At 43.5% G+C, this 24,975-nt stretch overlaps 1 protein-coding gene across 1 annotated transcript in view; it reads left to right on the forward strand.

Annotated features, from left to right (window-relative positions):
• The first annotated feature begins 8,963 nt into the window (after positions 1-8,963).
• The window catches only part of zgc:103759 (U8 snoRNA-decapping enzyme), a 31,427-nt gene continuing 15,415 nt past the window's right edge, over positions 8,964-24,975 (forward strand). Inside the window, exons 1-3 of the mRNA XM_034172170.1 lie at positions 8,964-9,088; positions 9,183-9,314; positions 9,559-9,599. Of these exons, the coding sequence (XP_034028061.1) occupies positions 9,183-9,314; positions 9,559-9,599 (173 nt within the window). The 5' untranslated portion in view covers positions 8,964-9,088. The remainder of the gene's footprint in view (positions 9,089-9,182; positions 9,315-9,558; positions 9,600-24,975) is intronic.

The raw sequence follows: 24,975 nt of genomic DNA on the forward strand, positions 1-24,975 counted from the left end.
GAGATTTGCTTTCAGTTTGAGATAAGGAAGATAATTTTAGAAAAAAAAAGTATTTGAAATAGAATAAACAGATTAAAATGTGTGAAATACCAAGTGTTCCAATACTTTTGAGGGTAATTGAGAAACACAGAGGAGCACCATCTTACATTTCATATATATAGTGCAGCAGATAAGAGAATATTTAGAGTGGAAACCTGCAAATGGTGATATAAACATCAAATTTGGCACAAATAATCCATAGACATGAACTCTTAAAAAAAAAACTGATTGGCCACTTGAATTTTCAAGAGGCAGCCAGGTAGGGTTCAATTGAAGAATTAAATAGGGGTCTAAATCAGGGGTGGGCAACTTGTTCCAGAAAGGGCCAAGAGAGTGCAGGTTTTCTTTGCAGCCACTGACTCCACCAGGTGATTTCACTCATTAATATCACTTTGAGCAGATGGAATCAGTTAATGCCAGTGATGCTGGTAACGCGTTACTTAGCAACGCGTTACTCTAATCTGACCACTTTTTTTAGTAACGAGTAATCTAACGCGTTAATCTTTCCAAATCAATAATCAGATTAAAGTTACTTCTCCAAATCACTGTGCGTTACTATTATTTTTACATTATGGGTCGATAGCAGCATTAAACTTGGTCCGCGGGCAGGGTCGGGGTTCGACTGAACTGCCCACTTTAAGCGAGATGTGAGCTTTTCATCCACGGTTTTTTGTAGCAGCTCGACTCGTCATTTATAAACAATGTAGGTTTGAAATTGCAAGTTTTACTGTTACAGTGCTGTCAACAGTTAAATATGAGGTCAAGAAAGAGGTCTTTATTTTACTTTTTATAAAACAAGTATTTATTTTCATTGAAGTCAAGAAAGGGTGACTATAAAGTGAGTTTTGACAAAACAGGTATCATTGTCATGTTGACGTGGGTTGTTGTCGGCAGCTGGGGAAAGTAACTAAAAAAGTAACAAGTAATCTAACTTAGTTACTTTTCCAATTGAGTAATCAGTAAAGTAACTAAGTTACTTTTTCAAGGAGTAATCAGTAATTGGATTACTTTTTCAAAGTAACTGTGGCAACACTGGTTAATGAGTGAAATCACCTGGTGGAGTCAGTGGCTACAAAGAAAATCTGCACCCTCTTGTAAATGAAATGGGGAAGAGGAACTTAATAATTTAAAGTCATTGTCTGTAATTAGCGCTTCTTTTTGTCCAGATGATAACTCATTTCAAAATTCTAGTTCTGTTGGGAAGGTGTCGTAGCACGGACCCACAACAGGGGGCGCAAATGAACGGACAATGAATAAGCCAAAAAGTAACAATTTAATGTTGTGATAAGACACAACTAAATACACAGAAATTTGCAAAGTCAATTGACACCAGGTGACGTGTGGGCAGGCTCGAAGATAGAAGACCCCCGACGAGAGAGAAGCCGCGTCCCACACGGCTTCCACCACCAACGGTCTGAAGAACACCGGAGCCGCCAAGTCCCGAGTCCCGAGGTGGCCTCTGTCTTCGGCTGTTGACCCCGGTACTGCTGGCAGAAAGCAGAGATAAGATGAATGAGTGTGAGTCCGCACACTCAGTAATCCACAGTCTGTACACAGTTAGGAGGGAGCACCTCCACCTCCAATCACACACTCGTGCAGCTCCTGGTTAACCACTTATCTGGTTTGGAGTGTGAGGCGAAGCCGTCGCTGTCACACCAAACGCCAATCCCACAGACAAGAAAACCACCAGGAAAACGGCTGCAACAGAAGTTCAGATTATTACACAACGTATTAGTCAGCAGAGAAATTACCTCTTCAGTAGTTGCGATTTCTCGGCGAGGAGGTGGAGTTGCAGTCCGGCCTTTATGGTGATGATGATGATGATAAACGAGTGACAGCTGGTGCAGAGGATGAATGACAGCTGTCACTTCTTCTGGGTCTGGCGCCCTCTCGTGCTTGGAGCCCGCACTCCAAGCAGGGCGCCCTCTGGTGGTGGTGGGCCAGCAGTACCTCCTCTTCAGCGGCCCACATAAGTTCTGGGGTAACATCTGCAGAATGTTGCAGATATTTTCAATATAATGGATTCTATGTTTAGAAAAAAAAATTACATATATATATATATATATATATATATATAGAAAAAAAATTACATATATATATATATATATATATATATATATGTAATTTTTTTTTCTAAACATAGAATCCATTATATTGAAAATCTAAGATATGCAGGAACTAATATCTATAATTTGACCTGTCTGTCTTTTATTTCTTCCTTGCTATCTAAATTGCCTGCTTGTTTATGATTTTAAATAACTGAAACCTTTCAAATTCTTGTTTTATATTTCTTATAAAACAACAAGTATTATATTTCTGACAGAGAAGTTAAATGTATTATATTTCTTATAATACATTTCTTTGTAACGTCCCAAGAACATTGTTGGAATGTTTGAGCTCTCTTTACCATGAAATTATACATATGTGGGCCTGTGAATTATTCTGCAAGATTACCCAGTTGTTGTGAAAGTGTAGTGACACGGACCCACAACAGGGGGCACAAATGAACGGTCAATAGATGAGCCAAAAGGTAACAATTTAATGTTGTGAAGGTGCACAACGAACATACAGACAATCACAGAATATAATTACAGTCAAATTACAAAGGTGACGTGTGGGCAGGCTCGAGGATAGAAGACGTCTGTCCTGAGAAGAGCCGGAACCACACGATTTCCGCCGCCCCAGAACCTGGTGAATACTGGAGCCGCCAAGTCCCGAATTCCCAGGTGATCACTGTCCCCGACTGTCGGATCTGGTACTGCTGGCGAAGAACAAAGACAGTCAAGTGTGGGTGTGTGTACACCCAGTAACAACAACGGTGGGAATGCCACCTCCACCTCTCACTCAATATGTTGCAGAGTACCGCAGTGATTCCTCAGGGGAAAAGAGTGCCGTCCTGCACTCACTCAGCCTCCACAGAAAAAGGAACCGGTACTCCTGCAAACACTCACAATATACAGATATATTGCAAAAGACACAAACGGCTGAGGATATTACCTCCAATGAAGTATGATATCTCGGCGATGAGGTGGAGATGACGTCTGGTCTTTATGGAGTGCGCTGATGAAGAATGTGTGACAGCTGTCAGGAATTAATGAGTGACAGCTGTCACTCCCGGCTGTGTCCGTGGCGGCAGCGCCCTCTCGTGCCTGAAGCCCGCACTTCAGGCAGGGCGCCCTTTGTTGGTGGGCCAGCAGTACATCCTCTTCTGGCGGCCCACACAACACCAGTCCTAGATCCGCTGCCCAGCGGATCCTGGGAATAACGCTGCTGGATTGCTAGTTGTCATCGCTTATGGTCGGGACTGTGACGGTATCTGATCGTCTTCATACCTCAGACTTACGTCCCTGATTAATGAATTCATTCTTGCTGTCTCTTAATCATGGCCTCAGTTAAGTGAATAAAACCCACAAAATACAACCCCAATTCCAACGAAGTTGGGACGTTGTGTAAAATGTAAATAAAAACAGAATATAATGATTTGCAAGTCCTCTTCAACCTATGTTCAATTGAATACACCACAAAGACAAGATATTTAATGTTCAAACTGATAAACTTTATTGTTTTTTGCTTCATTGTTTACTATTTGCTCAGTTTGCTCATTGTATAACCGCAGTTCTAGTCCATCATTCCTAGCTGGGATATCCAGATGTCCCCCTTTAAACACTGTAATTTTCAAAGTAAACTGTTCAGACTGCATTATAATAGATACAATCCACCAGACTCATTGAGAAAATGCTGTAATGCAAATTGTATTGTCTTTGGAGGTTCATAATCACTTCGTTATTACATCTGATTCCTTTTAGATACTGAGAGTTGTCACTTTTAATCACTTCGTTATTACATCTGATTCCTTGTAGATACTGAGAGTTGTCACTTTTATTCCTTTGTTCTGTGTTGTTCTAATAAAGTAAAAGGACACTCAGTTAAGAGCAGAGTACCGAGATCCAACTACAAGCTTCTTAACTGCAGCAACTTTATTGTTGCGGCTGCTGGCATCAGACAGACACAAAATACACATAAATGGAGAAATTACTTGGATTTAAATAGCGCCACTCACACACATTGGCTGTCTGAAGCGTTTACTTTGGAAATTACAGCGTTTAAAGTGGGCCACATGGATACCCCAGCTAGGAATAATGGAATAGGACTGTGGTTATATTTTGTGGGTTTTCTTTATTTAACTGGCTCCATGATTAAGAGGGATGGCCAGGGGCTATACAGGTGAATGTTTTCATTAATCAGGAACGAAAGTGGGAGGTTCAAAGATGATCATATCATCGTAGTTACGACCATAAGCGATGCCAACTAGCGATCCAGTGGTGTTATTCACATGACCTCCAGGGTAGCGTCTGGTGTACCGATTCCACCAGGAAGCCTAGTAGACGGAAGAGCACCACCAGGACCCTGCGGGTTAATTTGACTCAACACGGGAAACCTCACCCGGCTTATTCTAGCTCATGTAGTTTTTTACTTTATAACCGGTTTGCACAAGCCTATTATGTAACAGAAGTGGGCGCAACCTAGCTGTTGTATCTGGGCCATACAAGTTTAGAAATAAGTGTATGAAAGGTGAGGGCAATGTGCCTTATATACTTGATGTGTTTTGAATTCCTGAGGCTGAATTGCAAAATGTTTGTAAATGTATTATTTCTCTTTATAGGATAAAGCTGCTTTTTTACCCAGGTAAAAAAAAAAGTAAAACATTTGCAGAATGTTCCCATGGATGGTTTTGTTGACGTCCTCCCAACTTTACTAAATATGTTACGGTTGATTCTGCCTCACGTTGCTCTGTCAGTACTCTTTAAAGGTTTTCTTCAGCTCGCCTCTTTTTCGGTTTGTCTGATATTTAAAGTTATTTGGTGAACTTGTTTCATATCTTACGCGGTGCTTTTGACAAGACAGAGCTGAAAACAGCTCGTGTCCCGTCAGTCACTGCCTCCACTCCAGTCGCGTTTTTTATTCATTTATTTATTTTTTAACCGTTTGTTTGGTCTTAGTTTTGTTGGTGATATAAAGTCAGTTGGAAAACTTTGCTCCTACTGTACGTGGTGCTTTTGAGAAGAATACAGTGAACAAGGCTGACATATTATTTCACTGTTTACCATCACTGGATGTTTGCATGAATCACCAAGTTCACACAGATCAATAAAAAATAAATAGTCTTACAGACCACTTACACACATACACACATATAGCTGAACACACAAAGTAGCCTATATTAATATTTTTTTATTGAATATGGCTGCATGCAGTATTTGACACTTTCTTACTGCAGTTCATTAAAAATAAATTGGTCAGTTGAACAACCTCTCTCTCTCCCTCTCACACAGTCACACACACATGCACACAGACAGTCATGCACACACAGACACACACACCTTAATCAATATTAAGTCTGTGTGGAAAAAAATGCCAAGAAAGTAACGTAGTAAAAATAAATAAATAATTGAAAAAAATCACAGTTTGATCATAAAATTAAAAAAAAAAGAAAGTTGTGTTGAGTATGACAACTCTTGTTCATGCATACTTAGTAGTTCATAATTTCCTACAACACTGAATGTCAACTCTGAGGCTGTTCTGTTATTCATTCATACACTTAAGAATATTCATGTTTTGAGTTTATAAAAAAACCTGTTCTGTAAAATAGTTCCTTTACTATTGTGATCAAAAACACTGACTCTCAATTCTGAGGCTGTTCTGTAAATATTCATTCATGGGTGATTCTTTAACTACGGGCACTATTGGCCTTGTAAATGTAATTTCCACCACACCATTGCCTTACAATATAAAGCGCCTTGGGGCAACTATTTGTTGTGATTTGGCGCTATATACATGTGCTCTGATGTCACTGTTTATCTCCATAGAAACTACCCAAACAATCTTTCATACAAACTGTTTAAAGGGACATTACAGTGTTGTGGTGGAAATTACGGCAATAGTGTGGGACAACTACATTTTGTTTAAAAAAAATCACAACAGTTGTATGACATTGAATACCCCAATTATGTTTTGATTATTTTACTGATATTTTATTCAGAGATATTTTAAAACATTAGAAAAAACGTTTCTTTACCATTCATGTTTATCATTGAAGATCAAAAGTCTGGGTGTGGGACAAGCACAAAACGGCAATATTTGCATATAATGATGCTGAAAAAAGGTGAAAAAGTCATCATAGACTACTAGAACAAATTTCTTAACACACTTTCATTGTAAAGATAACTATAAAAGTGTGAAATTTTCCCTTTTTTCTGTTTTTCATACAATATGATCAAAGGACATAATAAGTGCCCGTAGTCTAAGAATCACCCTCATACACTTAAGAATATTCATGTTCTGAGTTCATAAAAAAACTTGTTCTGCAAATAGTTCTCTTACTTTTGTGATCAATAGTTTGTCAATAGTTTTCAAATCAACAATAAATATTGCAACTTCTGATCAATCCATATCAATTTCAGACTTAAAATAATGTACTTATTTAAACCCAGCCATTTCGGGTTAAGCCAAGCCTACTTCCGCTTTAGGCCCCGCCCACTAAGTGTACAGATACAGTTACAGATAATTTAGATGGTTATGCAGATAGTGGCGTACTCTCTCATCCCTAACTGAATTAGATTTAGGGTTTCTTTGTAAGAGCACATTATGTGCTGAAGATATTGTACTTGTCATCCTACTTTGGATTAATTGTGAGAATAGTGTAACTGCTTATGCGGCTTGTTTGGTATCAGTGGAATGTCTAGACAAGATGTACCCTGTCTATATTGTTGCTGTGGAACTAAGTATTGAACTGCAGGCACATCTGTGCACACTAGCCTGCTGACATTTAAGATATACGAGGGCTGTCTGTAAAGTATAGGTCCTTTTTATTTTTTTCAAAAACTATATGGATTTCATTCATATGTTTTTACGTCAGACATGCTTGAACCCTCGTGCGCAACCTGTGAGACACATCGAAGTGGACATGGTTCGAAAAATTAAGCTGGTTTTCAGTGAAAATTTTAACGGCTGATGAGAGATTTTGAGGTGATTCTGTCGCTTTAAGGAGTTTTCACTGTGCGAGACGTCGCACAGCGCTCTCAGGCGGCGTCATCAGCCTGTTTCAAGCTTAAAACCTCCACATTTCAGGCTCTATTGATCCAGGACGTCGTGACAGAACAGAGACGTTTCAGAAGAAGTCGGTTTCAGCATTTTATCCGGATATTCCACTGTTAAAGGAGATTTTTTTAATGAAAGACGTGCGGACGGGTCCGCGCGTCGGGACGCAGCCGGCGCGGTGCGGCGGCACAGGAAAAACACCTCCGTGTTGATAACCATTTGTAAAATCCAGGTGGCTTTTGATGGCTTTCAGTGGAGTGAGTATATGAGAAATTGTTTATCAGCTGGAGATGTTCCAACTTGTCCTTAAGGCTTCCAGCAGAGGTGTTTTTCCTGTGACGGAGCGTCGCGGCGGCTGCGAGCCGACGCTGCAATCCGTCCGCACGTCTTTCATTAAAAAAATCTCCTTTAACAGTGGAATATCCGGATAAAATGCTGAAACCGACTTCTTCTGAAACTTCTCTGTTCTCTCACGACGTCCTGGATCAATAGAGCCTGAAATGTGGAGGTTTTCAGCTTGAAACAGGCTGATGACGCCGCCTGAGAGCGCTGAGCGACGTCTCGCACCGTGAAAAGTCCTTAAAGCGACAGAATCACCTCAAAATCTCTCATCAGCTGTTAAAATTTTCACTGAAGACCAGCTTAATTTTTCGAACCATGTCCACTTCGATGTGTCTCACAGGTTTAGAAAAAATTTTGATCAAACAAAGCGCCAGTCTCTCAGCAACTTCTCAGACAAAGGAATTCCGACGAGGGGCTGGACGACCCCTCCCACAAGGAGTGCTCACAGGCGAATGACGTCACCGACAGGCGTGGAAAAACTCACACATGCGCACGAGGGTTCAAGCATGTCTGACGTTAAAACATATGAATGAAATCCATATAGTTTTTGAAAAAAATAAAAAGGACCTATACTTTACGGACAGACCTCGTATGTTATGGCTAAGGATATCTCAGGAAGTGTGTTCATGCCCACACATAGTTGTTTTGCAGATTCTCACAGGAACAAGGGAGGAAGCCTGAAGCATGTGGCCATAACCTGTCCTGTACAGGCCATCAGGGATGGGTGTGGTAAAGACACCTCTCCTTCCAAGCTAGTTTTGCCACACAACCCGAAGGGAGGAGAATTCCCAGAAGCAGACGGTTCTCACCAACCTCTTGGACCAATGAGAGGAAGGGACAAAACAATGCCTCTAGAATAGCTGAATCACTGTTAGAGGAGGTTATTTAAGTGAATGATAGATAACGTGGGGGACTCTTCTTCTTATCTCCTGCTGAGAGCTAAGGCTACGTCAGGGCTGAGAACAGGATCCACAGAGATCTGTGTAAGACTGATTTTACAACTCAATGTTCTTTTAAATAAAACTATGTTCTGAATGGTAAATCAGGCAGGGTGTAATCCGAACAGATTCCTTTGTGTCATGACTTCTTTGGTTCCACCTTCCCTGGGATCCACGGATGTGTGGCGACTGGCGGATGAGGTCAAGGATACTGGGGGGCCAGTCTCCAACAGGGGTAATCACTTTTTCAAAGTAACTGTGGCAACAACACTGATAACAACTACCATGAATCTACATCTGGGTCAAAATGTAATCACTTCCCTGACTGAAGGACAGGCCTATCTCTGCTCAGAATTTAATTGAAAGTTGTTACTGCATTTTTAATATATCCTGCTAACAATCAAACATACAAACAAACAATGAAGAGTAACATTCACAGTTAAATCCAAGGAATTCCCCATTTGTGATTCTGCTCCACACCAGCAGATGGTGCTACAACATTTTGGCACAAGTCACCAAGTCTTCATTTGTTATCCTGCTGGCCAGCCTGTACTAACTTCCTGCCTACAGGCTCACAGGCCTTGAAGCTGCTTTAAGAAGTTTCAGATACGTTCTGTATAAGAAGATATACTGTATAAGAAAAGAGAGAAGAGCAGAGTGTGTTTGACAAGGTACCACTGCATTTATACACTGGTTGACCTTGATAAAAAGAGGTCCAGATGAATTTGGATTCTCTGAGTTGTGGGATTGTGTTTGTCTTCGTAGATGGCGAGTGGACAGATGTCGAGGGCGGAGGCTTTGTCTTGCTCTGGTTGTAGACATGCATGCCATGTGATGCTGTACTCTGACACCAAATCTCAGCTGTTTGGGAGGATTCCCTTCAAGCATATCATTCTGGTGAGGGGTAGGACTGTGTGTGTGTCTCAGACTGTGGATCATATTGATAGACTATAAAGAAATAACTAAAAATGCCTGTTTGCCCTTACCAAAAAATAGTACTTATAAGTATATAAAAATGTAAACTAGAAGTATACTTGAAACATACTTGCATATACTACTTTTTGGTAAGGATGTGTCTAAGCATCTCTGCCTGTCAGTTTGTGTACCAGTGTGAGTGACAGCCTTGTTCATTTGCCTACAGATGCAGATGCGCTTTGATGGTCTGTTGGGTTTCCCTGGTGGGTGAGTCAGAATTTTTTTTTCCTTTTGCTGCTTGTGTTCTGCTATTTTATATTACCAATTTTTAATTAATTATCCTGGTGGACTGAAAGTCACAGGAGGCCAAAATATTGCCGGAGTGCGCAGGAGGCCTGAAAAAAAACAAAAGCACCAGCAGCGGCCTTGGTGGCTACTACGTTGCTGTGTTATGTGATTATTCACACCAGGTAGTGACGCCGATCCATTTACGTTGTGGAACGGTAGCAGTGATCCACAATTCGAAGTGGATGACCATTCCAAAATGACAATTTTTTCAACTCTATGAGGTGTTGTGAGTAACAGGCAGCCTTTTTTGCTGATGATTACCCTTAACCCTTTTACTGCTGGGGATGAATTTATTCATTTTTAGGATACTGAAATGCGCTATTTTGTTTCAGAAATCTGAGTCAAATTATTGTTTAAATAAGCAGAATTTGCAAATCTTATGAGTTCTACAGTATTCTGATGTCCTATAAAAAGAAAGAAACCAATACATATGTATTAGTAATGTAATACAGCGATGTAGCAGCCACAAGGCTTTTTTTTTTTCAGGCGTCATGCACACTCTGGTGATATATTGGCCTTCCACGCCCTCCTAGTCCAGCCCTTTATTAACTTATTTATTTAATTTTAGTTCAGCATGTAGCGTCCCAGGTCATGGGTATGTGACCCTGCTACAGACAGGTGTCCTGTCCAGGGTGTATCCTGCCTCACACCCTATGACTGCTGGGATAGGCTCCAGGACCACCTGACCCTTAATTGGCATAAGCGGGTATAAAAAATGGATTGATGTAACATCCCATCAATGGATTATATCAGATGTCTCCAATTGTTGACTCGAGGGCTGAATGCGCCCCCCGAGGCCGGATAGTTACAGTCTGTGGCATTCATTCGGTCCACCAAACTTGTCTGAACGAATTGTCTGCATGCCACCCAGGAAATTAGTCCCTGCCTATCACAGCGTGAATTATACTGTGATAATCGGGGTTAGTTCTTACCCAACATTAACTACCTCATGTTTGGTAACTACATATTTGGCATTGCCATTGTTTATGTATACGAGGTCTGTCCGTAAAGTATCGTACCTTTTTATTTTTTTCAAAAACTATATGGATTTCATTCATATGTTTTTACGTCAGACATGCTTGAACCCTCGTGCGCATGCGTGAGTTTTTCCACGCCTGTCGGTGACGTCATTCGCCTGTGAGCACGCCTTGTGGAAGGAGTGGTCCCGCCCCCTCGTCGGATTTTCATTGTCTGGAAATGGCGGAATGAAAAGGACTTTTTTTCCATCAGAATTTTTTCAGAAGCTGTTAGAGACTGGCACCTGGAAACCATTCGAAAAATTTATCTGGCTTTCAGTGAAAATTTTACGGGCTTCACAGAGAATAAGGACTTTAACTACAGGTTTAAGGACCCCTTTAAAGGACGGTCGGTGCGCCGCGCTGCAAGCTGCGACGATGCGGCACAAACCACTGGATCATTTCTAAGCTGATGGCTCTGTGGATACGGGACCGTCGTGTGCTCTTTCTCTGGTTATCACAAGACCTGGACATCAGCCATTTTCCGGCAGATTTCACTTTTAACAAGAGATTTTGTCATGGAAAGCCGCGCGGAGGCTTCGCGCGTCACGACCGATTAGCTGATGAAGCAAGACAAAGGAACACCTCCGTTTCGACGTGTTAGAGGACAAGTTGGGACATGTCCAGCTCTCCACAAGTTCTTTTATACTCACTCGACTGGTAAGCACTGAAAGCCGAGATAGACATGCCTGTCTCTAACAGCTTCTGAAAAGATTCTGATGGAAAAAAAGTCCTTTTCATTCCGCCATTTCCAGACAATGAAAATCCGACGAGGGGACGGGACCACTCCTTCCACAAGGCGTGCTCACAGGCGAATGACGTCACCGACAGGCGTGGAAAAACTCACGCATGCGCACGAGGGTTCAAGCATGTCTGACGTAAAAACATATGAATGAAATCCATATAGTTTTTGAAAAAAATAAAAAGGTATGATACTTTACGGACAGACCTCGTACATTGGCAGATATTAGTATATTTAGTTTTTTGTAAAGCAACCGCATGCCCTGAAAAGCTCATTTTATTTATTTAGCTTTTTTTGGGGGGGGGGGGGGGGGGTGATGATAACCACACATATTGAGTTCAACCAATCCTATTTGATGAAATAGTAGTAGTTGATGTCTGTGCCTCATAGACGAAGCAGAAAAATCTGAAAGTGAAACATCAGTGTTGCCTCTCTAGATTTGTGCTTTCCACAAGAAAATTCAGGCAGAATATACTGATCTTCTGTTATATGTAAAGCTTGCTAGAACGTTTGTTTGGTTGCTGTGAATTTTGAGGTTGCACCCTCCAATATAACCCTTAATGTTTACTAAACACTGTTTGCACATTATCACTGTAGGACATGACAATTTGTCCACTACAATTTCCTCTGTAAGATGCCTCAGGTGCTATGAATAGTCCTTTTTAATGTTGACATTAAATGCATTATTCATGTTGATGCATACTGCTAATTTGTATTCAGTTTAATGAGTCACTTGTGTGGTTGCCTTTGTAAGTGTGATTAACAGTAATTACTGCCAGAATTGTTGTGGTATTATTTGGCAACACCACAATAATTATGTAACCTGACAACAGACGTCTCAGCAATCACGATTGCATACTGTGGGCACAACAAAGCAAATCTGAATTTGAAAATCCTTCACCAGCACTTAATGAAGAAGAAGAAAAAAAAAACTATGGAGCTCACTGCCAAGTTCAAGACACACTCATAATTGTTTAAACACTAAATTATGCTCTGAGGTTTCCGCCAAAAGCATTGTTTTTTTTTTGTTTTTTTTTTTTTTTTTTTTGGGTTTGAACATGGGATGAAAACTTGGATTGTTTGTCACTTTTGTAAGCTTGAAAGTTGACAGAGGAAACTCAAACCAAAGCTGAAGGCTGAAACAAAATGAGACAAAAAGGTAAAATGACAAAAGTAGATATTACAGCACATAAGGCCCAAATTGTTGCCTTTTTTTGAGCTTGTATCAGTATTGTCTCAAGCTTCACCAAGTTTTATGTTGTTGTTTGTGGTAACTGGAAGGTTCTGTTGGTGCAGTACCCGGGCTTAACTGCAGGGGCGCTAAGCATCACTATATAAGGCTCTGGCTAAGTAGGTGGAAGATAAATGGAGACCAGTAGGTTGCTGACGCCTTGTAATAAAGTTCGCTGTGTGCAAGCGCAAACTCGTCGGCTTCCTTGGCAATATTCGAACAAAATGTCTGAGACACAACGTTGTTGTTGTTGTTACTTCCGCCAAGAATGTAACAAAATCATCGGCGTTTATTTATCTATTTATTTATTTGTCTGTCTGTCTGTTTGCAGGATAACGTGAAAACTACTGCATGGATTTTGATGAAATTTTCACCACAGATGCATATTAGGCCATGGAAGAACCCATTACATTTTGGAGGTGATCTGGATCCGGATTCTGGATCAAGTATCACTTTATATAAGATTTGAAGGATTACATCAAAAGTACTTGATTGATTCTCACCAAATTTTCACAACAGATACATATTAGGCCATGGAAGACTCCATTAAATTTTGGAGGTGATCCAGATCCGAATCCAGATTCTGGATCAAGATTTCACTTCAAATAGGCTTTGAAGGATTACGTAAAAACTACTTCACGGATTCTCACCAAATTTGCCCCACAGATAGATATTAGGGCATGAAAGACTCCACTGAATTTTGCAGATGATCCAGATTGGCAGATGTCAGAAATCTGTGATTGCTGCTGTTGTTGTTGTTGTTAATCCTCCAAGCAATCTGGCCAACAAACAGATGTCAGAAAAATACACAAGCTCTTGGTTGTATTAGGTTTATCACTTTAGGATTTAATGCAGAACTTTTGTTTTGTACAAACTCAATTCCAAATTGATTGTTATAGTATTTAAAGTGTCCCTGCCATGCCATGACGTTTTTACATATTCTTGAAGAATAAAAAAGCTTTTTCCACATGTTGTCTTTGTTTTTTTGCCATAAAATTACACTGAACAAGGATTTAGATGTTTCGTTACCCATCTGACAATTTGAATTTACTGCCTCCGAGTTGACCTACTTTATCGCTGCGATGGATGTGACGTCATTCGAGTAGATGTGTCGCAGCACGGCTCTGTTTACCAACACGGCAGACACGGACAGCGAAGGCATAGTGTGCGATTATAGCAAAGATTTAAGTGACATATCGATTGTTTTTGAAGAAGATGAGGAAGTTTCTGATGAAGAGATTAATGGTGTAAATAATCAGCGGCTCCAAACCGTGTATGTTCCAGTTGAACGCTACAAAAAGAGGATGAAGCGCAGCTGTCAGATGACAGCAGCAGCGCTGTGGAGGACGATATAAGCTGCTGAATGGTTTGTGGCATCGGCTGACTGCGTTCACATGAGCACCTGAAAAAAAAACAGAACATTGACATTTTTGTGTTTTCCAAATATACATATGCATGTAAACTGAACAGCTTGTTTTTTGTTCAGACTTCTGTTCATTCAAAGTAGATTAGATGTGATACAAATATGATTACAGATGTTCTGTATGTGTATTTTAACAGGAAAGTCTCAATTTAGCATAAACATTTTTCTACAATATTATGCCTGATAAAATTTGACAACAGATATAGAAGTAAAATTTTCTTTTATTTAGAAATCTTTTTCCCCATCCCATTTGGGTCTACAGCTTTTCAGATAAAGATTTGCAATCATTTGCTTTGAATAAAATGTGAATTAACAATCACAAGAAACTGACTTATGAATGATTAAATATATACAGAATGTACAGAAACTTTATTTTCAGTGATTTTAGAATAAACTCCTGAATTTAAGCACGCTGTGCTGCTGAAATATTTTTTTTCATACACAAACACACCGTGCCAGGAATAAATGATCATTTATAAGAAAAGGTGGTGAGTGAACAAACCATTCAGCAGCTTATAACCTCATCCACATCGCTGCTGCTGTCAGCTGACAGCTGCGCGTCATCCTCTTTCTGTCGTGTTCGGCTGGAACATACACGGTTTGGAGCGGCTCATTATTTACACCGTTAATCTCTTCATCAGAAACTTCGTCCTCTTCTTCAAAAACAATCTATGTCACTTCAATCTTTGCTATAATCGCACACTATGCCTTCGCTGTCCGTGTCTGCCGTGTTGGTAAACAGAGCCGCGCTGCGACACATTTACTCGAATGACGTCACATCCGTTGCAGCGAAAAAGTAGGTCAACTCGGAGGCGGTAAATTCAAATTCTTAGATGGGTAACGAAACATCTAAATCCTTGATGGTTAAAAAACAAAAACAAGGTATGGAAAAAGCTTTTTTATTCTTCAAGAATATGTAAAAACGTCATGGCGTGGCAGGGACACTTTAAAGGCAATATCCAGTGAGGAAAATAAGTATTTGAACACCCTGTGATTTTGCAAGTTCTCCCACTCAGAAATCATGGAGGGGTCTGAAATTTTCATCTTAGGTGCATGTCCACTGTGAGAGACATAATCTAAAAAAAAAAAAAAAAAATCCAGAAATCTCAATGTATGATTTTTTTAATAATTTATTTGTATGTTACTGCTACAAATAAGTATTTGACCCCCTACCAGCCGGCAAGAATTCTGGCTCACACAGACCTGTTAAATTTTCTTTAAGAAGCCCTCTTATTCTGCACTCTTTACCTGTATTAATTGCACCTGTTTGAACTTGTTACCTGTATAAAAGACACCTGTTCACACAATCAATCACACTCCAACCTGTCCACCATAGCCAAGACCAAAGAGCTGTCTAAGGACACCAGGGACAAAACTGTAGACCTGCACCAGGCTGGGATGGACTACAGGACAACAGGCAAGCAGCTTGGTAGAAGACAACAACTGTTATGATTATTTATTAGAAAGTGGAAGAAACACAAGATGACTGTCAATCTCCCTCAGTCTGGGATTCCATGCAAGATCTCACTTTGTGGGGTAAAGATGATTCTGAGAAAGCTCAGAACTACACAGGAGGACCTGGTCAATGACCTGAAGAGAGCTGGGACCACAGTCACAAAGATTACATTAGTAACACATGATGCTTGTTGTGAAAGTGTAAGTACACGGACCCACAACAGGGGGCGCAAATGAACGGACAATGGAATAGGTCAAATAACACACTTTACTGTTGTGAATATGCACAACAAGTACAACAGATTACAATAATAGACAAAGTCGAATACACACAGGTGTCGTGTGGGCAGGCTCGAAGATAGGAGACGCCTCTCCAAAGTAGAACCGGAACCACACGGTTTCCTCCGCCACCAGACCCCGGGAATACTGGAGCCGCCAAGTCCCGAACTCCCAGGTGGCCACTGCCTCCGCGTGTCGGACCTGGTACTGCTGGCGAGGAACAAAGGACAATTAAAGGAGGGCGCGCTCGCACCCAGGAATCCGAACGGCAGGTACGTTACCTCCACCTCTCGTTGGAAAATACTCAGAGCAAAACACAAAAGTCACAAAGATCACTGTTAAACAGTCAGCTGAGCACGTTACCTTCTCAGTAGAAACAATATCTCGGCAATGAGGTGGAGCTGCCGTCCTGCTGATATACCCCTCTGATGATTGCTGTCAGCTGTCTCAGGTGATGGGTGACAGCTGTCACCCTGGCTGCTCCTGGTGGTGGTGGGCCAGCAGTACCTCCTCTTCAGCGGCCCACACAACAGGACCCCCCCCTCAACGGGCGCCTCCTAGCGCTCGACCGGGCTTGTCCGGGTGGCGGCGGTAGAAGTCGGCCAGGAGGGCCAGGTCCAGGATGAAGCTCTTCTTCACCCAGGAGCGTTCTTCGGGACCGTACCCCTCCCAGTCCACCAGATATTGAAAGCCCCGGCCCATCTGTCGGACATCCAAAAGCCGGCGCACAGTCCAAGCCGGCTCGCCGTCGATGATCCGGGCAGGAGGTGGTGCCGGACCGGGTGTACATAGGGGTGAGGTGTGATGGGGCTTGATCTTCGACACGTGGAACACTGGATGGATCCGCAGTGAGGCCGGAAGCTGAAGCCTCACTGCGGCGGGATTGATGACCTTAAGGATCTTGAAAGGACCTATGTATCTATCTGGCACTTCCGTAGGTGGGCCTGGACCGAGGGCACACTGACCTGTCCCTCAACCACCGGAAACAACGGGGGCTGATACCCGAAACACACCTCAAAGGGGGAGAGGCCGGTGGCTGACGACACTTGGCTGTTGTGGGCGTACTCGATCCAGGCCAGATGGGTACTCCAGGCCGCCGGGTACGCGGCTGTCACGCAGCGCAGGGTCTGCTCCATCTCTTGATTGGCCGGCTCTGCTTGCCCGTTGGTTTGGGGGTGGTATCCGGATGAGAGACTGACCGTGGCCCCCAGTTCCCGGCAGAAGCTCCTCCAGACATGCGAGGAGAACTGGGGACCGCGATCGGAGGCGATGTCTGATGGAATCCCATGCAGCCGGACGACGTGGTGGACCAGGAGGTCTGCCGTCTCCTGGGCTGTTGGGAGCTTCGGGAGGGCCACGAAGTGGGCCGCCTTGGAGAATCGGTCCACTATCGTGAGGATGACGGTGTTTCCCTGGGACGGCGGGAGGCCCGTGACAAAATCCAGGCCGATGTGGGACCAGGGGCGATGAGGCACGGGCAGCGGCTGTAGCAGTCCCGGAGCCTTGCGATGGTCGGCCTTGCCCCTGGCGCAGGTGGTACAGGCCTGGATATAATCCTGGACGTCGGCCTCCAGGGACGCCCACCAGAAGCGCTGCCAGACAACTGCCACGGTCCTTCGCACCCCTGGATGACAGGAGAGCTTAGAGCCGTGACAGAAGTCCAGGACTGCAGCCCTAGCTTCTGGTGGGACGTAAAGTCTGTTCTTCGGTCCAGTCCCGGGGTCCGGGCTTCGTGCCAGGGCCTCCCGGACGGTTCTCTCTACGTCCCAGGTGAGGGTGGCCACGATAGTGGACTCCGGGATGATGGGTTCCGGTGGATCCGACAACTCCGTTCTGACTTCGTCTTCGTGTACCCGGGACAAGGCATCCGATCTCTGGTTCTTGGTCCCGGGCCGGTAGGTGATGCGGAAGTCAAAACGGCCGAAGAACAGTGACCAGCGGGCTTGCCTGGGATTCAGCCGCTTGGCGGTCCTGATATACTCCAGGTTCCGGTGGTCAGTGAAAACCGTGAATGGCACAGACGTTCCCTCCAACAGATGTCTCCACTCTTCGAGAGCCTCTTTCACCGCGAGGAGCTCTCGATTGCCGACGTCATAGTTCCGTTCGGCCGGGGTCAACCTGCGGGAAAAATAGGCACACGGATGAAGGACCTTATCGGTCTTCCCGCTCTGGGACAGCACAGCTCCTATCCCTGAGTCTGAGGCGTCCACTTCAACCACTAACTGGCGACTAGGATCGGGCTGCACCAGAACGGGTGCAGACGAGAAGCGCAGTTTCAACTCCTTGAACGCGGCATCGCAACGATCCGACCAGGTGAAGGGGACTTTTGGTGAGGTCAGGGCTGTCAGGGGGCTAACTACCTGACTGTAGCCCTTAATGAACCTCCTGTAGAAATTAGCAAAGCCGAGGAACTGTTGCAGCTTCCTACGGCTTGTGGGTTGGGGCCAGTCTCTCACCGCCGCAACCTTGGCCGGATCAGGAGCGACGGAGTTGGGGGAGATGATGAACCCCAGGAAGGACAAAGAGGTGCAGTGAAACTCACACTTCTCGCCCTTAACAAACAGCCGGTTCTCCAATAACCGCTGCAGGACCTGACGTACATGTCGAACATGGGTCTCAGGATCCGGAGAAAAGATGAGTATGTCGTCAAGATATACGAAGACGAATCGGTGCAGGAAGTCCCGCAAGACATCATTAACCAATGCTTGGAACGTCGCGGGAGCGTTTGTAAGACCGAACGGCATGACCAGGTACTCAAAATGACCTAACGGGGTGTTAAATGCCGTCTTCCACTCGTCTCCCTTCCGGATCCGAACCAGGTGATACGCATTCCTAAGATCAAGCTTGGTGAATATCTTAGCTCCATGCAGGGGCGTGAACACCGAATCCAACAAGGGTAAGGGGTATCGGTTACGAACCGTGATTTCGTTCAGCCCCCTGTAATCGATGCAAGGACGTAATCTGCCATCCTTTTTCCCCACAAAAAAGAAACCCGCACCCATCGGGGAGGTGGAATTCCGGATCAACCCGGCAGCCAAAGAGTCCCGGATGTAGGTCTCCATTGATTCGCGTTCAGGTCGTGAGAGGTTGTACAGCCTACTGGACGGGAACTCAACACCTGTAACCAAATCAATGGCACAATCATATGGGCGGTGCGGGGGAAGGGTGAGCGCCAGATCCTTGCTAAACACCTCCGCAAGGTCATGGTACTGCACCGGAACCGTCCCTAGATTGGGCGGGGCTCTGACCTCCTCCCTGGCCTGGGAACCGGGAGGAACCGAGGAACCTAAACATACCCGATGGCAGGTCTCGCTCCACTGAACCACTACCCTGGACGGCCAATCAATCCGGGGATTGTGTTTCAACATCCAAGGGAACCGCGGTTCGTCCTTAGCCACCAGGTGCTCCTTGAGGACCAACGACAGTCCGTTTACAAAGGCGGCGCGGAGGGCAGTGCTATTCCAGCCGGACCTCGCAGCCGCGATGCGGAAGTCGACTGCATAGGCAGCTGCGCTCCGGTGCCCCTGTCTCATTGATAGCAGCACGGCTGAAGCGGTCTCTCCTCTATTAGGGTGATCGAACACTGTTCTGAACTCCCTCACAAACCCATCATATGTCTGAAGGAGCCGTGAATTTTGCTCCCAGAGCGCTGTAGCCCAAGCGCGTGCCTCACCACGAAGCAGATTTATCACATAAGCTACTTTGCTAGCGTCAGTCGCGTACATGACGGGACGCTGTGCGAAGACGAGCGAACACTGCATAAGGAAATCCGCGCACGTCTCCACACAGCCTCCGTACGGCTCTGGGGGGCTTATGTATGCTTCAGGGGAAGGTGGGAGGGGTCGTTGAATGACCAGTGGAACGTCACTGTTACGCACAGGGTCGACGGGAGGGAGAGCCGCAGCGGCGCCCGGAGGGCGCGCTTCCACCTGCGCGGCGAGAGCCTCCACACTGCGGTTCAGGAGGACGTTGTGCTCGGTCATCAAATCCAACCGAGTTGTGAAAGCGATGAGGATCCGCTGCAACTCACCGATCACCCCTCCCGCGGACGCCTGTGCGCCCTGTTCTTCCATTGGCTGTTCAACAGCCGGTTGACGCCCCTCGGGATCCATGACGCTGGCCGAGATATCCTGTTGTGAAAGTGTAAGTACACGGACCCACAACAGGGGGCGCAAATGAACGGACAATGGAATAGGTCAAATAACACACTTTACTGTTGTGAATATGCACAACAAGTACAACAGATTACAATAATAGACAAAGTCGAATTCACACAGGTGTCGTGTGGGCAGGCTCGAAGATAGGAGACGCCTCTCCAAAGTAGAACCGGAACCACACGGTTTCCTCCGCCACCAGACCCCGGGAATACTGGAGCCGCCAAGTCCCGAACTCCCAGGTGGCCACTGCCTTCGCGTGTCGGACCTGGTACTGCTGGCGAGGAACAAAGGACAATTAAAGGAGGGCGCGCTCGCACCCAGGAATCCGAACAGCAGGTACGTTACCTCCACCTCTCGTTGGAAAATACTCAGAGCAAAACACAAAAGTCAGTGATCACTGTTAAACAGTCAGCTGAGCACGTTACCTTCTCAGTAGAAACAATATCTCGGCAATGAGGTGGAGCTGCCGTCCTGCTGATATACCCCTCTGATGATTGCTGTCAGCTGTCTCAGGTGATGGGTGACCATGTGTTGGACTACTGCAATGTTTTATTTTCTGGTTTACCGCAGTCCAGCATTAGGGCTCCCCAGTTGGTTCAAAATGCTGCAGTCAGACTTTTGACACGGAGCAAAAGGTTCGACCACATTACACCCATTTTGGCATCCCTTCACTGGCTTCCTGTCCCAGTGAGATCAGTGTGAGTGAATAAAACGTCTGTGGGTCACAGAGCTTTCTCTTATCATGCCCCTGTTCTGGTGAATGATCTCCCTGCGTCAGTAAAACAGACAGATTCTTTGGAGACTTTCAAGTTCAGACTTAAGATGCACTTATTTTCTTTTTTGTATGGCTAGCATACTGGCATACTATACTTCTGCGCTTTTTACTCTTTTAATTCATTTTATTAGGAAACAGAGCGTGCCACGGCCTTAACTTTACCTAAATTCTGAGTCTTTTAGTGAAGCTTAGGGCTAGTGGCCGGCGATCACCTTAGTATTTCCTGTTTTTCTTGTTGTTTAATGCTGGCAGATTATACTGTATTTCTTGTATTTCTGATGCCTGATTCTGTTTTTTCTCTCTGATTAAGGTGCAGCTCCATCCAGAGATGGGTGTGGTATTTGTGCTGAAAACCCTCCTGTCCTGTGCACCAACAGCATTTCTTGTATATTCATTTTGTGAATTGTTCTGTAATTTATGTTCGTAGCATGGCCCAAGCAGAGGGTCACCCCTTTGAGTCTGGTCAGCTCGAGGTTTCTTCCTCAGAGGGAGTTTTTCCTTACCACTGCTGCTCTGGGGGTTAGTAAGGTTAGACCTTACTTGCGAGAAGCGCCTTGAGGCAAGTCTGTTGTGATTTGGCGGTATATAAATGAAAATAAATTGAAAAATTGAACATAGATAGATAGATAAAATAAAGGATTATTAACCAAGCGTGAAGTCTGTATGAGGATACGAGGTCTGTGAGAAAAGTATCCGACCTCTTTATTTTATGCAAAAAATATATGGATTTTATTTATATGTTTTTACGTCAGCCAAGCTTGAACCTTCGTGCGCATGCGTGAGTTTTTCCACGCCTGTCGGATGCGTCATTCGCCTGTGGGCAGGCTTTGAGTGAGCACTGCTCCACCCCTCTCATCGTTGTTTCATTGCGAGGAAATGGCAGAATGATTTGGACTTTTTTTCCATCAGAATTTTTTCAGAAACTGTTAGAGACAGGCAGCTGGAAACCATTTGAAAAATTTATCTGGCTTTTGGTGAAAATTTTACGGCCTTCACAGAGAATAAGGAGTGACTCGACTGGTAAGCACTGAAAGCCGAGATAGGCATGTCCCAACTTGTCCTTTAACACTCCAAAACGGAGGTGTTCCTTTGTCTCGCTTCATCAGTGAATCGGTCGTGACACGCGAAGCCTCCGCGCGGCTTTCCATGACAAAATCTCTTGTTAAAAGTGAAATCTGCTGGAAAATTGTTGATGTCCAGCTCTTGTGATAACCAGAGAAATTGCACACGATGGTCCCAGCTCCACACAGCCATCCATTTAGAAATGATGTGGTGGTTTCTGCCTCTCGATGGCGGCTCGGAGCGCGGCGCGCCGTGCGCCATTGTGGGCAGTCCTTAAAGCTGTAGTAACACTCCTTATTCTCTGTGAAGACCGTAAAATTTTCACAGAAACCCAGATAAATTTTTCGAATGGTTTCCAGCTGCCTGTCTCTAACAGTTTCTGAAAAAATTCTGATGGAAAAAAAGCCCAAATCATTCCGCCATTTCCTCGCAATGAAACAACGACGAGAGGGGTGGAGCAGTGCTCACTCAAAGCCTGCCCACAGGCAAATGACGCAACCAACAGGCGTGGAAAAACTCACGCATGCGCACGAAGGTTCAAGCTTGGCTGACGTAAAAACATATGAATCAAATTCATATATTTTTTGCATAAAATAAAAAGGTCGGATTCTTTTCTCACAGACCTCGTATATCAGACAAAAGTGTCTGACCGAGGTCTATGTTCATGTCCAACTTGGTTTTTCTAATCGTATTTTTATCTTTCTGGTTTGTAACTGATGTGATACGTGTTGCGGACCGGTTGTCATGGTGACCAGTCTGATATAGGAAAATATCACACCAGAAATCAGCCAATCAGAGTGTACCTTGTGTCACAGCCATGTAATAATGAATCAATTATTACCATTGCTTGCTCAGTCTGTTTGGGAATATCAGACCTCTGTGTTTTTCTGTGTCGTGATGCAAATTATTGGTTGAGCAAATAGAGTTTTAAAAGGAATAGTTTGCACCATGTTTCATGCTTATCATATTACAGGGTGTCATATGTCATAGAATCCAATGGATGCGAACATTGTTTGACCTTTACTGTGGACACCAAACATTCAACATGGTCAAAACTATTCAATTTATTAATCCTATTAGCTCAACCAATAAATTACAATTTTTTTTTTTACCAAAATTGGAGCAACTTTAACTTTTGACCCCTTGTCAAACTGAAATGGACCTTTCTCACCATTTTTGCTATTTTTACCCCATAAGTCCATAGAATTCAGTCATAGATAGTCCAAACTATACATTTTTGGAATCTTTATGATCACACAAATACTGTGGAATGATTGGAGCATTCATACCCCTACCCGGCTGTGGATTCAAATTTCGGTGGCTACCTTTTTTTTTTCCAAGAGTGTAATATCTAAGGAGTATTTGTGCCAAATTTGATTCTTATATCACCATTTGAAGGATTTTTTTCAGTTGTCTGCTGCACTCTACAGGGTTCTCCCCAGACAATGGAACAACGGCGCCGCGCCATCATAGTGTTCTAACAGCGCTGTTATATTGTTCTCTGCTCTCAGGTAGTTTTCTAAAATCCAGCCAGGCTGTTTGTGCTGAACTGCCTGCTCACCCTTCCACCGCCGGCAGAGAGCCGAGCAGAGCAGCACTGCAACTGAAAGAGCAGAGTGAAAAAAACAAATTCTTTCAAAGTCTTCCAATAAAAAGAGCTCCTTCTGATTGCATAGCTCCAAAAATTAATTTATATAGCTTTATTTTACAGTTGAAAGCCTTCATGTTTCCAAAGTTTGCCCTAATACTGTGAAGAGTCTCTCGTTCCCTCACACACAGAGAGTGAGAGAGAGAGAGAGAGAGAGAAAGGAAAAGGTGTGAACAGCAGACGCAACACACTGTAAAAAAGCAGCGAAGCAATTTTAATCAACGATCACTTTCACCACACATCTTCAGTGAAACAGTAAAGTGTGAAAAACTGATTCAGAAATTTTGTTTTTCATCCAGGATCCATCTTTAAAAGAGCAGATTTACTCCTTCTTCCAGAATTATTTTTTCTTTTTTTTTATTGTTGTTTATGCACCAATGACACCAGATCAAATTACTTGTATGTGAGAACTTGCGTGGCAATAAATTTGATTCTGATTTGACAATGAAATCAGTCCAGATTTAGCTCTTGTTCAAGCAAGACAATTAAGGGTTATATTGTTTTTTTTTAATAAGTATGCAATTCCACTCAAAAATGTTGAGAGAAAAAAGAAAAAGCTAAACTGTCAACCTGACAGAAAAAACTCTGCCTGGACTCTTACTGGATTAAAGGTACAGTGTGTCATTTTTAAAGAAGAGAGCAAATGTCATGTCCATCAAATATTGTGTTTTTAAACTTTTCAGTGTTATTTATTTTCGTAACTTAGAAAGAAATATACAAAAAAGAACTTTGATATTACAACATAAATGTCATTTTTTTGTCTATTATTCTTGCTTTCAATGCATCTAAAACCAGTCAAAATGACTCATAACGCACCGCCTCGGGCGATAAATGCCAGCAGCACCGCTATACTAAAAATTTCTGGGGAGAACCCTGACTATACCTTTGAATACCTCTTTTTTTCTTTTTTTTTTTTTTTATCCCATTTTGTATGCTTGTACAATTCTACCATTTTTGTCCTTATTGTCAGTGCGGCTCTTGTTGTTTTTCCTTGCATGTCCTTTAAATTCCAGTAAACTTTGGCAGTGGGGGAGATCTCCATCTGCTCTGTGCTTTGCAGCTGCCGCGGGCAGAACACACACCCACTGCCACTCAGTGAAAACAGAGACTGTCATAAATCAATACTTGTTTTGACCTTTGAGTCATCAAACACCAGAAAAATCTGCAATGGTTAGAGTTGTCCCTAGTCGCTTTTGAAAAAAACAAGCCACAAAGACGGTTTGGAAAGTCACCAGATACAGCAAGAAAGTTGCCAACACTACGCTAAACTGCCAACTTCGCCCACTTAGCGTTTCATGCTGCAACTTTTCCTCTTTTTTTCTGCAGCAGTTCCAAGTAGAAAAACCAGTTGTCATCTCTTAACCTGCACTGACTTTTACAAAGACATTTATATGCTTTTTCTTCTCTTTAAAACTCAGTGCGCCCTGTGATTGTCCTCACTAAAAACAGCTGATCAACATGCATTAACAACAAAAACTAATGCTTTTTTTTTTTCCTCCCAAATGTT

This window comes from Thalassophryne amazonica, chromosome 6 (assembly GCF_902500255.1).
Source record: "Thalassophryne amazonica chromosome 6, fThaAma1.1, whole genome shotgun sequence".
NCBI lineage: Eukaryota > Metazoa > Chordata > Actinopteri > Batrachoidiformes > Batrachoididae > Thalassophryne > Thalassophryne amazonica.